The 14,504-nt window shown below is 31.9% G+C and overlaps 2 protein-coding genes across 2 annotated transcripts; both read left to right on the forward strand.

Moving 5' to 3' along the window:
• The first annotated feature begins 2,558 nt into the window (after positions 1-2,558).
• Positions 2,559-6,499, forward strand: LOC108219430 (probable nucleoredoxin 1-2). Its single transcript, XM_017392883.2, has 5 exons — positions 2,559-2,833; positions 3,052-3,206; positions 3,496-4,041; positions 4,563-5,054; positions 5,888-6,499. Exons 1-5 carry the CDS (start codon positions 2,617-2,619, stop codon positions 6,389-6,391), a joined length of 1,914 nt encoding a protein of 637 aa, XP_017248372.1. The 5' UTR covers positions 2,559-2,616; the 3' UTR covers positions 6,392-6,499.
• Positions 6,500-10,561: 4,062 nt separating this feature from the next.
• On the forward strand, positions 10,562-12,910 carry LOC108218278 (MADS-box protein AGL71). The gene is made up of 6 exons (XM_064092237.1): positions 10,562-10,720; positions 11,438-11,496; positions 11,632-11,656; positions 11,731-11,792; positions 12,157-12,259; positions 12,755-12,910. The coding sequence occupies exons 1-6, from the start codon at positions 10,562-10,564 to the stop codon at positions 12,908-12,910; spliced, it is 564 nt and encodes a 187-aa protein (XP_063948307.1).
• The last annotated feature ends 1,594 nt before the right edge of the window (positions 12,911-14,504 follow it).

Genomic DNA, 14,504 nt, shown 5'->3' on the forward strand with positions numbered 1-14,504 from the left:
AGTGACAAGTCATTAAATGCTAACTAATGTTCTAAAAAGTGAATTTTAATTTGACTCGATAATCTTATCAGTAATAAATACTCAAAATAATCGACAAGTACTTACTTAAACAGTTTGCATGCATTTATAAACTAATTTTAGAGATTAAACTATTAAAAAAGATGTGTATTATATGATAAATTTCATTAAAAAACTTTACAGGTTATCTGGGATCTTTTCTCTTTTTTTTAACCTGTTTTTTTTAAATATATAATCCACGTTGCCCCAATTTTTACTCGAGTTATGTCGAACTTTATTCGAGTTAGGCTAAATATCGAATTAGCATCCAAAGCACCGGTACTCGACCAAGTTATCGATCAAGCCAATGGATTTTAGACAACATACTCTAACAGTCAACTATTAAACAAATAATTATATATAAATTATTAAAAATAGTCTGTTACAATATCAATAAACACCCATTGATAAGATAATAATTGAACAGTTAATAATTAATCGACCGACTTATAATTAATGTATCATTAACCGATAATTGATGGATAGTTATTGTAACATACTAATGAATAAGATACATATATATATATATGAAGAGATTTACCGGAGGAAGTGAGAGGGAGGAAGGCCTACCAAGTATTATGTTTATTTTTGCTACAAAACTGTATCATATAAATATCATATGTGCATGTCTTTCGGTGTTCGATCTTATATCTTTTTTATGATCGTAGCATATGAAAATATTAATCAATTTTAGCTACCCTACCATTTCATGGGTTGCTTATATGATTCATGCGAATCAAGCTTATAATTTTTACCATTTACAGACACGTTCAAATGTGTTTTAGTTGAATAACATAGTGAAAAATGATTGTGCGAACTTCTTTCATGTGCCAATTCTATTATGCCAATTCAAGTTATATGAATATTTGTTTGTCATGTTGAATCAGTTATCATGGATATTATTAATTTATTTTAAAAGTGATATTTAAAAATCAAATAAAATTGATATATAATAAAAAAGTTTAAATTAAATTATTAATCCAAAAAATAATAATAAATTAATTTATAAATGACCGGCCCGTGCCTCGCACGGGTTTCTACGCTAGTTACAAATTGAAAGGGATTCTATTAAACAGACTGTCCAACCTAATTAAGCACAGGCCCTGCCTAAGTCCTAACTCTGATTCAAATAAGTAATAACTAATATACAAATAAGTTTTTATTTTTAAAATTAAAATTTTTATATAAACTATAAATATTATATAAATATTATAATTATTTAAAAAATCGGATCGGTTCGGTTTTTTTCGGATCGGTTCCTAGCTATAACCGGAACCGAATAATCGGTTTCGGGTTCGGTTCCTAAATGTTCGGTTTCGGTTCGGTTTTATGCGGTTCGGTTTATAGCGGTTTTTAGCGTTTCGGTTCTGGTTCCGGATTTATTCGGTTTTTTGCTCACCCCTACGCGGTATTGCTGAATAGATTATTATCGGCGGACTCTTTGTTTAATACTCCCTCCGTCCCATTTTATGTGACCTCATTTCCTTTTTGGGACGTCCCAAAAAGAATGAACCTATCATACTTACTATTTTTGAACACTACTTTTTACTGTTACACCCACTATTTTCTTCCACTATCTCCATTCTATAATAATATAAACACTATTACACCCACTATCTTCCTCCACTATCTCAAATCTATTATTAAATATTGATAGGTCCCACCACTTTACCCACTTTTCAACTACATTTACTACTTTTTTCTTAATCTCCGTGAAAGTCAAACCCATTCATATAAAATGGGACGGAGGTAGTTCTACCTACGTCCCAGCCAATTCTTTATATTTGATTTGGGCACGGAGGTTAAGAAATATGTATAAAATAGTGGAAAAAAGAAAGAAAAATGGGTGAAGTGGCGGGATCCATCAATTTTTAATGTATAAGAGCAAGTCCAACAGCTGCCCTATTTAGTGTCCTAAGTCATAATATAGGGCATTTGACGAAAAAACTTGATCCAACAATGTCCTAGTGATGCCCTATATCACTAGGACAACCCATTCAAGCCCTATTTTTGAGGCACTCTCTCTCCTTGCCTTATCTCATATTTTATAATAAATTCTTACCAACACTCTCTTTCTCTCTCTATTTTATATTATGTTTTAATGATGAAAGAGAACTTTTAATAATAAAATATTAAACATATAGTGAAAATAAGGCACATTGTTGGAGTTGAAGTTAGTAGAATATGTCCTAGACTACTAGGACATAATTTTTTATATTATATTTAGGGCTCAAACTAGGACACTGTTGGACTTGCTCTAAGAAGAGAGAATGGAGTAAAAGTAGTGTGGAAAAAGAGTAAAAATAGTGAAGTGGTGGGATCTATTGACTATTTTTGGTAAGTTTTGAAATCAAAAGAATTGGAGAATCAGGTTGATCTCTATGGAGTTCTATCTACCATCTTAACTAACCCATCCCTTTAATCATCCAGTTTTCATTAGCCCAATTAATTTGTCAGAGGCCCAAAGTTCACTACGGTCCTTTCTACAAATACGTACAACTTAGGAAGCGAAAAACATAGTGGGATATTTACGTATTAGTGGTTTAATAATTGACTGCAATGAGGGGTTTGGGAAGATTCATACTTGTCGCCGTCGGAGGAGAAGGGCTTTTCAGCAGATCTACAAATACGTACAACTTGGCGGCTGCTGCTGGGAGTATATCAACAAGGAGAATAAACAGCAGCAGCTATTTTTATGCTTATTCTAAAGCTAGAGCGAAAGCTTTCCAAAGAAGCTCTCCTTTGTTCCCTTTTTCGTATTTGTCTCAATTTGGAGGTAATTGGATTAGCTAGCTTCTTTCAATTTTCAATTTTGTTCCCCACCCCTCTCTCTATAATGGGATTAGCTAGCTTCTTTCAATTTTCAATCTTGTTACCCCCTCTCATCTTCATTGTATCTGTTCATCTGTGTGTGTAAATAGTCTTGTTTAAATTTGGGAAACATAACAAGTTATAAGCTTTGTTAAAACATTAAACTTTGGGTTACCGTTACAGGATATATTCAAAGTACACGCCACCATACTCAAACTGCGGCAAGACCAGGGTTTACGGATAATGGCAAGGCTTTGGAGAAAGGAGACATCATCAATTTGAATGACCTTCTCTTCACCCCTACTAGGAATTACCTTGTCAAAAATAACAACCAACATGTAATGTGTTCATTTATACTCTTAATTTGTGTTTATTGCTTTTTATTTTGTTTTATTTTCTATTTCTGTTATTTTTACATTTGTATATCCCCGGCTAGTGGCTACTCATTTTAGCTCAGTTACGTAGTATGTGATTTAAGTATGTCCATGGCTAGTATATATCTATTTTTATTACAAAGATTTACCTTATAACTTGCATTTATATTCTGTATAAAAACTAGCAAACTGGCATTAGCAATGCCAAATTCTGAAACAACCCACTCTCTCATTTATTTGACTTATATTTTAGGTTAAAGCTGAGGAGTTGAAAGGCAAAGTTGTTATTTTGTATTTTGTGCCACTATCTGGTCACTCTATCCCATACAACAACAAGGACGTGTTCTCTTCGGAGTTGAAAGACGTCTACAATGATCTACTGCCACTCAATAATTTTGAGGTGGTTTTGGTTGTCATGGATGATCATTGTGAAGGACAAATACCAGTTTCTTCTACAACAGACCCTCAAGAGGAATTCGAAGATTTGTTTTCTTCCATGCCATGGACCGCCGTTCCCTTTTCAGATGCAGGATCTAGGAAACGTATTGAAAAGTGCCTTTTCAAGCGTGAAGAATGTGCTCCACCTGTCATGTTCGTCATTGACTCAACAGGGATGGTTTTGCAAACTTGTCGTGTCTGGCATATTTTACAGGATTTTGGAGCCTTAGGCTTTCCTTTTAGCGATGAGCGAATAAATTTTCTGCTGGCCGAAGATGACGCAGCTGCTAAAAATCCCTCCTTAGACACTCTGTTGGCCTCCCCCCAACGTAGTTATGTCATTTCAAACCAAGGAGATAAGGTATGATGTAACTTTTGGTAGCTTGCTTACTTTGAATAAAACATAAATTGCTGTCCAAAGCAGAACAATAGACAAATGAGTAACCTGGTAAACTTTTCATCATGTTTACAGATTTTAATGGCACTGTTGTAAATAGTTCCTACTCATCTTGTAACAATGATTTTAGAGAACTCTCGGAAAATCTTCTGCTTGCAATACTGTCTGCTAAATATAAACTTGGATTGCTTGATAGCAGTGGCATCATTATATATCTGAAGCTTTGCGGAAAAAATGGATCATCAACCCAATTTTCTGGAGTGGGTGAGGATAACAAGTTAAAAGATAGTCATTCGGAACCAAGAAAACTCAATTACAAGTTTTTTTGGAGCCAAGAACCATATATGCTCACGAAATAAGACACACACATACCTAGATTTATGTATATATATATTGCATTATCTCGGAATGTATGTTGCATTCTAACAGAACTAAGTTACCGATAGAGTTCTAATATATTTTAACTAACGCACTTGTGCTGACAGGTACCAATTGACACTATGAAACACAAGGTTGTTGCCCTTTATTTTTACTATGTTGATATGCCTGACCATTATTTAACAAGCGAACTTCAGTGTGTGTGTGATGTGTTGGCAAAGCTGAAGAAAGGATTTGAAGTTGTGGTTATTTTCATTAGAAACTTTCATGTAGATGATTGGGAAAAATCTTGTCTGGAAATATTTAAGAGTATGCCTTGGTTGGCACTGCCATTTAGAGATGAGAGTTGTAAGAGATTAAAGCGGATTTTCAAGTTATCATATAATGGTCAAACCGTTTCTCATCAACTTGTGATTGTCGGGCCTAACGCGGAATTTGTGGAACCATTTGGTGCTAGTTTGCTGTTGCACTGTAATATTTCAGCGTATCCATTCTCCCGTGAGAAACTTGTTGAGTTGGAGACTAACAAAGTGAAGGGACTGAAGCTGGATATGTTATGTCATCCAAACACTGTCTTGAGAAGCATTGATGGGTACAGGGTGAGTTCTTTAGATCTTTTAGATCAATTACAGAAAGTTAGATACTCACTCACGCATTAAAAGCCATGCATATTCATTAGATATTTTTTTGGCATGTTTAAGCTTTGTAAGATATCTTTATTTGATTTAAACAAATATCTTCTCAAAGCCCGTGATAGAAGTTGTACATCAATTCCAAATGGGTTAGATATCAATCATGTGACTCATTGCAGTCCGATGACTCAAGTTGGTCACTGATTGAAAAAGTGACTCAAATGAGTTACTCATTTAAAAATTTGTATCAAAAATATCACTCTATCGTTATTCGAAATTCTGAAAAATTTATATATTGAGTTTCACACATTTTTATGAATGGTCTTGCATCCAAATGAAAGGTACCGAGTTCTACTATTTTAGTTAATATTGTTAGATTTTTAAAATTTTATCAATTATTTATTTTTAATTTTTTGATTGTTTTATTTGATTTAAATAAAAATAAATAGTTGATCAAATTTTAAAAATCTAAAAATATTTGCTAAAATAGTAGAACTCGTACCTTTCATTTGGATGCAATACTATTCATAAAAAATGTACGAGATTCAATATATAATACTTTCAGAATTTCGACTAACGATAGAGTGATATTTTTGATACAAATTTTTAAATTAGTAACTCATTTGAGTCACTTTTTCAATCAGTAACCAACTTGAGTCATCGGGCTGCAATGAGTCACCTGATTGATATTTAACCCAATTCCAAATTGCCGATTATACTACTACTTAAAAGCTCCAAGCTTTTCTGCCAATAGCATTGTTTATTTAACTTTTCTCTACTGACTACTTGTTTGATTTCAGCAAGTTTCTTTTAAAGAACTTTTTGGGAAGAGAATCATGCTTGTTCTTGAATGGTCTGATATTGAAAATTATATTTATGGAGACGATTCTGCATTCACCAGATTCGCACCGATGCTTAAAGGAAGGTATGCCCAAACATGGGGTTCTAATGATGAGTTTGAAGTGATCCGCATCATCATTGACAGTAAATCTGGCACTGTTGAACAGCTTGACCTTGATAATTCAGAATGTTTGCTATCACTTAAGAGGCAACATGCAGATATGGATTGGTTTGTAATGCTTGCAAGCGACTTGAAACTTAATTTAAGCTCCTCCCATTATTGGTATGACAAGTCTCCTAGTTACTTCCAGTCTTGTTTTCAAATCTTTGCCTTCGATGGAAATGGAAGACTTGTGAGAAAAACAATGTATCCTACCTTTGAGAATATGGAATTCCCCTTCTATGCTGGCAGTTTAGAAGAGGAGACATTGGCTCAGTTGAGCACAGCATTCCTCAACTACTGACCCAAATTCACGTAATAGGGTGGAACTACCCATAGTTAATTTCCCTGTTTAAGAATTCAATCAATGTCTGTTTAATAATGTAAGACTAATAGATTCCACATTTGTAGACTTGTAGTACCAGGAGGACGCTACCAAACCAAAAAATATAACTAAAAGACTAATAGACTTCAAATTTGTAGACTTGTAGTACCAAAAAAAGAGAATACCAAACTAAAAAATATAACTAAAACCCCGACTACAGATTATACTCATGTTGAATTATTATAGTATAGTGTAGATAAATCTCATTAATAATATTATTTCTTTAATTATATTCACATGTATTATGATAGTGTTCGTGATACTCTGTCTCTTAAGTTGTTGAAAAAAGAAGAAGTTGCTTTTGGATAATTATTTTTCTTCTTATCTGAAATATCATTGGAACAGCAGTGGTGGAATATTTATCCAAACGGTCGAGAACAAGTCACTTAGAGCATGTTGTCTGGCTTTAACTCCAGGATTTTAGACATTTTTGATTTTAAACAAAACAATATTATAATAAATCAGAAATTGGTTTAAAATCAGAAATAAGTCACTTAGAATCAAAAGTTTGTTTAAGTTACTGACTTACTGTTCTTGATGGTTTATTTTTTTTGGATTTTTTTGATAAATTTTCTCATAAATCACTTTTTATTTTATCGGTTTTTCTATGGTGTGCCCATGGGCACACACTAAGCACCAAAATTTATGAAATTGGAGGGTTTCTATTGGCTTACCTTCATTAATAATGGTGGACCCCCCTGCAGTTACAACAACCACACCAATCAAAACCCTCCATTTTTATTAATGTTAGTGCTTAGCATGTGCCCATGGGCACACACTAGCCAAACCGTTATTTTATTATCATATTTTTAATAACTCATAAGTCTCAAAATTACCCAAATAAACATTTTAAGTTGTGAGCTTATCATATAAGTCAAGTTAAAGCCAAAAGTTAATTTAAGATATTTTTTTAGTGATTTACTTTTTATAACTTTTTTTTTGATAAAAATTTACCGTGAATCATAAATTATCCGTAAACTATTTTTTTTTTTATTATTATTATTACTCCCTCCGTCCCTATTTATCTGTCCACTTTTAACATTTTCACGCATATTAAGAAAATTTAAGTTTGATAAGAAACTTCATCAATACTCTTATTTAATGCCTTAATTGTAGGAAAATACTAGTGGGACTACTCCATTATCCAATACAAATTTGATGAATCAGTGAATAATAGTCATGATATTTATAGCTTGAAGAACAAAGTCAAAGACTCTTCAGGTTATTAAATGAAAAATTTTGCTTTGGTTATATAAATGGACAGATAAATAGGGACAAGTTTTTAAGTGGACACATAAATAGCGACGGAGGGAGTATTAAATTTTTAATAATTCATTGGTAAGTCACACTAAATGTCATAGGTTATAAATTCACCCGGAAGGACTCTTAAATGCGGTAATAAACTGAAACCGACGATGCATTAATTTTACGGGTTGTCGGGCAAGGTGCATTTAATACACTCCTACAGTGGTTGACAGCTAATATGATACTCCCTCTGTTTTTTTTATATGACGCTTTGACTTTTGGCACACACTTTTAAGTGCTTTGACCGGGTAGTTAAAAATATTATTTTTTGAATTTTCTTTTTCTGAATAAAAATTTTGATTATATACTATTATTCAGAAAAAAAAAATTTAAAAAATAATATTTTTAACTACCCGGTCAAAGCACTTAAAAGTGTGTGCCAAAAGTCAAAGCGTCATATAAAAAAAAACAGAGGGAGTACTACAGACTATTTTTGACTATTTCTCACGTTTTTCTGTTTTTTTAATTTTTCTCTTCTTCCTCACCTTTTAACACTTTCATATTTACTTTTTATATTTTTATTCATTTAATTTTATATACTATTATAAAAAAATAATGATGAATAAAAAGATTTATTTTAATATGATAATCTATACTCGATCCTTGCATTTTTTATAAACTAGAAAAATAACATGTATGTGCTTAAAAAAAATATAAATTATGAGTTCATCCCACAAATAATAACGAGGCCTCCCTGCATTCACACTAATTTTCTAGTTAAAATTAGCCTTCTTACTAAAATCAGTCAATCTGATATTTAATAATAAATTCATGATTTTTTTATTATTTTAATAATACTAAAAATATAAATGATATAATTCTAATCATTTATTTTTATTTTTAATTTTAGTTAGAAAATTAGTGTTTATGCAAAGGAGCCTCGGTATTATTTGTGGGATGAAATCATAATTTATATTTTTTATGCACATACATGTTATTTTTCTAGTTTATAAAAAATGCAATGATCGAGTATAGATTATCATATTAAAATAATTTTTTTTATTCATCATTATTTTTTATAATAGTATATAAAATTAAATGTAGTGGTTAACAAAATAAAAATATAAAAAATAAATATAAAAGTGTTAAAAGGTTAGGAAGAAGAGAAAAAATAAAAAAAGAGGAAAACGTGAGAAATAGTTAAAAGTAGTTTGTATTAGTATCATATGAGCTGTCAACCACGGTAGAGGTGTATTAAATGCACCTTAATCTGTGCCCTGAGGGCACAGGTTAGACAAGCCGTTAATTTTATTCTCAAGTACTCCAACTTCTAACAATATTGGAATCATATGCCAACGGCAACCTACTCTCTAAACCAATTTAATTACACTAATTAATAACACCTCCCATATTTACCCTATAAATAGCACCCAAACTCATCCATTGCATCTCACACAACTTAAGATCAACTATCTAGTCTAGCTTCTTTAGAAAAAACAAACAAAAAACTATCTAGTGTAGCTACTAATACAATCATCACATATTGTTAATCTCATTTAGTTTAAAACATGGCAATGAAAACCAAGATCATGATATCAGTGGCTATTGTCCTGGCAATGATAATAGCACAAGTCCACGCAGGATTAGACTGCGACATCGCCCCGCTACAAGTATGCCTTCCGGTGATAAAAGATCCAAGCTTAAATCCAACTCCCCAGTGTTGCGCTAACCTCAAAGCGCAACCATCTGAATGCTATTGCGAGTACATCAAAGATCCGATTTACGGAAAGTACTTTAATTCTCCTGGTGCTAAGAAACTTATTGATGCTTGCGGGGTTCCAGTCCCCGTATGTCATGATTAGTTAGCAATTCATACTTGTTTAGAGCTTAAATTGGTTTTGGAGTGATGATTTACTGATTAACTTGTTGCTTAACTCATATTAGTGCATGTTGAAGTCTGCCTGTTTTACATTTTCTGCTCATCAACTCGATTCTCTGCGATCAATAAATTAATCTCAAAACAAATCGAATCTGTCATTATTTTAATAGCGCAAAAATCGAAATTAAATTATGTAATCGGTAACTAATTAAAATGATTGATCGGAATATTTATAGAACATATTAAATTAAATTAGAACAGTACTCCATATTTATCATATTAATCAAAATTTTAAAATCGGATAATTAAGTATAATATTTTATAAAGATAATCGGTTACCTCGATCACATTACTGGACTTTTAGGAGTCGTTTGGGTGAGCCTAAAATAAGTGCTTCTTGCTTAAAGTAAAAAAAATGAATATACATTAGAATTTAATTAAGACCTATAAGTAATTAAAATGTTTGAAAAGCTACGAATAATAACTTTTTATAAGTCACAAACAATACGAATAAGTGTTTGTATTTAAAACTCCAAAAATTTTTAAGCCCGCCCAAACACCCCTTTAGTCTTTTACCATGCACCTGCTTTTTAATTTTTTCGAGTAGTGTGAGTACATGGTCTGTTATGACCATATGGCCTGGTCAGTGTACAAGACTTCAAGGCAGGAAACAAACAGTTTCCACCTGATCAATGCATGCAGGTTAGAATTTCATAGCGCAAAGAAAGAATACAAAAAGAAATAAGAAATTTATGTTATTAAATTTAACAAGCGCCCGTGAAAGTCCCTTACAGAAGCAGATAAAAACAAAAGGTCACAGTCTCATCTTCTTGATCTCCATGCCTCACCTCCCTTGCTCATATTTGCCTCTCTCTCTTCTGGTGTGTACAATCCTTAAAATAAAATAAAATAAATAAATAAATATAAAAAATCTCTCGGGGAAAAAGGCTGTAGAGATTAGAGATATGGGGAGAGTGAAGCGAGAGATCAAGAAGATTGAGAATGTAACAAGCAGGCAAATCACTTTCTCAAAGAGAAGAAGGGGACTTGTCAAGAAAGCTCATGAGCTTTCTGTCCTCTGTGATGTTGATGTTGCTCTCATCATCTTTTCTCCCACTGGTAGAGTTAGTCAATTCTCAAACAAAAGGTAGTTCTAATATACACTTCATTTATGCTTTTTGTCCAACCAATTCTGTCTAGCAAATATTGATTTTTATGCATAATCTTCATTAAATTTGTATTCATACATATGTTATGAAATATTTTTGTGATTCTATTGAATCTATATCGTGGACCACAGACTAGATTTTAATTAATTTAATATAATAAATGTTTTAAATTCGATCCCCTTATATTACTAGCTAGCTTTGTAGGTAGTTTATAAAATAATTTGTGTTAAAATATTATTATCAGCAGATATCATAAAATATGCATGATATGTATATTTCAGACCAAAACTTACTTTAAAATGAAATTTTGATCTTTCTGATATTTTTTTCTTTTTTTTGACAATTTTCTCTCTAAAATTAGCATCGAGGATGTCATGGCAAGGTATGTGAACCTACCGCAACACGAGGGCGGGTAAGAATTTTTGCTTACTAATTAAAAATATATTATGAAAATTTAATTAATAAATTAAATTTTGTGTCCGGTATTCTCAAAATCTTTCTCACGTTCTCTATATTTTTTTTCCCCAAATTAAATTCTGGTGGTTGTACGACCCAACCAAAGAAGACTAAAAGATGAGGTACTTCACTAAATATCATCAACTAGCTACCATTACTGTACATAATATAATTAGAAATCATTGTAATAATGATTTATGTGTGATGATTCTTTAGTTTTTATCTAAAGTTACTGGTAAGAGGGAAGATGGAGCTGATCAAAATCATCAATCCAGGTGTGTGAAATTATTATTCCATGATTCTATAGGGTTTAATTTGTAATTCTCAATTGCTGACAAAAAAAAAAAAAAATTTGTAATTCTCAATTCCTGTGGTTGTCATTCATTTAATGAATTTTATCTCTTGATCAGGGTGAGCATGAATTCCCAGTTTGAGGTAATTTAAATAACAAAAAGTTAAATAATTTGTGTTTAAATTTTTGTCTAACTACTTAAATACATTATAAACAGGATTTGCAACAAGAACTCGTGGAGTGTAAATCTCAGTTAGAGGCCACAGACAAAAGATTAAGGTGCATATATATCCTATATATACCAAATGTTTCTAATTATATATTCTTAGCATTAATTATAGCAAACTTTAAATTTGGGAGTCAATAAGAAAGACAAATATTCATGTGACTTAATTTTTTGTCTTAAAATATCAAATATGTCCCTTTGTATATTATATTTAAAAATGTATGTCTCCTTTCAAAGTCAAATTGTGTAAGTTTACAATGGCTCAACCTTTTTACAAATACGTTGTACAAATTTAATATAATATATCATCAAATTTAAAATTTAAAAAGTCTATTATATCATATATAGATATAGATTTAGCTTGTATATTAGTGTTACATTCTCTTTTCATGCAGAAACTCTTGTTTTCTTATGCAGCATGCTCGAAGGTGGCGCCTCCAAGCACAGAGCCACGTCGCAGAAGACCGAACACGACAAAAGAATATTTAAGCAGATCCCCAAACCTCCCAAACTAAGGAAGGTGCCTATTGTATCTATTTATACGTCAGGCCACATTGATAATTGGACCGCATCAAAATTATAGAGTATTTCCATTGTAATTATAAATTATTTTATTTAGTCTTAAATACAATAATATTAAAAGCAACAAAAACAATACATTAACTATGTATTTTAATTAATGGGATTTTCATTTGTTTATATATATCAAATTTTGATATATATATTTTTGAAGTTTCATAATAACTCAAAATGTATGTAGCTAAAAAAAAAAAAGTGTATTTCATATATGTCCGATCTCCTTCTGCATCCAGCCTTATTTCCACATAGAAGTGTCTAGGTCTACGTCTAGGTAAATTACATATAGCAAACATTTTTCTTTCCTAAAACAATAGATTATATATCATGAGCACCTGTTTATTGTTTATTAATTATAGAGCATTAGCAGAAGTAGATTTGGATCTCGTTGCCCATTGGTCACTAAAAATGCATGAATAATCCTATTGTAATTTCGTAGGTAAACATGTATCCAGAGAATACAGATCTTGATGGTTTGGTCGCAAAAGATGGATGCAATTACTTGGAACCATTTCCACAGAAAGACCCGGGAGTACAACAAGAAGATGCCCTCAATTTTCTTGATTGCAGTAGTACTCTTCTCCTCCCAAGGTAAAATTCGTCCTAAAGATAATGAAATGGTACTCTTCTCCTTCTTCCGAGATAAAACCCGTCCTAAAAATAATCAAATGGTGCTCTTTTTCTCCAACTTGCATGTGCATATAAAACGTGTTTAGGTTATGAGTAAGGACATGTCCATTGCAACATTATATAAAAAAATTTAGATTTAGTGACCAAATATCTTGTTGTTGGAATATTGTCCTTGGGCATTATCTAATAACTAACATCAAGTTCATTGTACACTATAGAGGCCAGCCTGGTGATCACTGCGAGGGATTGGATGACCTGATGTCGCCATCTTTGACACTTTCATGTGGAAGAAATATGCAAATGGAGGAACACATGGAGAGCCACAGAGGAACGGGAGAAGACATGATCATAAACAACCACAATTTACAAGCTCAAGCTTCAGCTTCTACAGGGTATGAACAAGCTGTTGATGTCAACCAGCTTTCACCGTGGTCAAATCAGTTCTATGAAACAGGTACATGTCAATTCCTGTATTCGTTCCTCTACATTATTTATAACACCTAATAGATGCTCAAGAAACAACCATATTTTTGTTACTGAAAGATTCCTGAAATCCCTCTCTTAAGGGATTCTTATTTTGTTGCTAAAAAGATTGTCGAAACCCCTCCCTAAACATAATTCTGATAATAAACCTCATTCATATAAGTATTATTTGTATGTTCTAATCACAGGAGATGACATACTCCTCGGAGGAGCAACACAGGACCCTTTCTTGCCTCAGTTGACACCGTGACTCCAGCTCTATAAAATATCATGCAAGAACTCTTTATTCCAGATGATCAGCTATGGTCTTATGGACCACCTCTGTAAATTTCTATCTTAGTACTTCCTTTTGTTCTTGTTGTGTTTGAACTTGGGCTTGTAAGTTGTATAACTCAAAATATTCACTAGCACTGTCACCAGTTTTATGTAATGTATTTCCATACTTTCTAACTTGGGCCGTTGTTTTGATGCCTGGAGTGGTGGCTTTCCGCGTCCCTGAACCAGCAGCATTCGTAAGATATGTACTCGGGCTATATTTGCACTGAAATGACTTTTACCAAGTACATTTCAGTTTTTTCTTACAAGTTATGTGTTTCTTGCCATAATATTTCGAGGTGAGATCTTTAGGAAAAAATTTAAAAATTACGTTGAAATAATTACATTACATTTAATATCTAACAAAAACACCAAGCCTTTTTTTTTTTTTTTTTTGTAAAATCGCCTGTCATAATTTAATTGGACTTTATTAAAATATTTCACACTGACAGACATGACTAAAATATTTCAAAGCCATACATATTCGAAACTATATTATTTAGAAAATATATTTAGATATCTAATTCGGTTATCTAGTATTATTCATAGTTTTTTTTTATTAGTTCAGGTTTTGGCTTGGGAATCATGTGAAATAATAGAGTTGTAAATTTTAATAAATAATTTAGCATCATCTCAACCCAACATATTAAACCCAGAGATATATGAAAATACATTAGAACTTCATTTATCAAACATTTGATAATTGAATAATTTTAATAAAATTATATTATTTTTCTTTGATAAAAATAATAATACATCAT

The sequence above is a fragment of the Daucus carota genome, chromosome 4 (genome assembly GCF_001625215.2).
Source record: "Daucus carota subsp. sativus chromosome 4, DH1 v3.0, whole genome shotgun sequence".
In the NCBI taxonomy this organism is placed as follows: Eukaryota; Viridiplantae; Streptophyta; class Magnoliopsida; order Apiales; family Apiaceae; genus Daucus; species Daucus carota.

Excerpts from the sequence above, each read along its gene's own strand:
- LOC108218278 (XM_064092237.1), top strand. The coding sequence starts at position 10,562 with ATGGGGAGAGTGAAGCGAGAGATCAAGAAGATTGAGAATGTAACAAGC. Across the intron at positions 11,657-11,730 it reads GCATGAATTCCCAGTTTGAG|GATTTGCAACAAGAACTCGT; the intron begins GTAATTTAAATA and ends CATTATAAACAG. Across the intron at positions 12,260-12,754 it reads AACCTCCCAAACTAAGGAAG|GTAAACATGTATCCAGAGAA; the intron begins GTGCCTATTGTA and ends GTAATTTCGTAG.
- LOC108219430 (XM_017392883.2), top strand. The coding sequence starts at position 2,617 with ATGAGGGGTTTGGGAAGATTCATACTTGTCGCCGTCGGAGGAGAAGGG. Across the intron at positions 2,834-3,051 it reads GTATTTGTCTCAATTTGGAG|GATATATTCAAAGTACACGC; the intron begins GTAATTGGATTA and ends TTACCGTTACAG. Across the intron at positions 5,055-5,887 it reads GAAGCATTGATGGGTACAGG|CAAGTTTCTTTTAAAGAACT; the intron begins GTGAGTTCTTTA and ends GTTTGATTTCAG.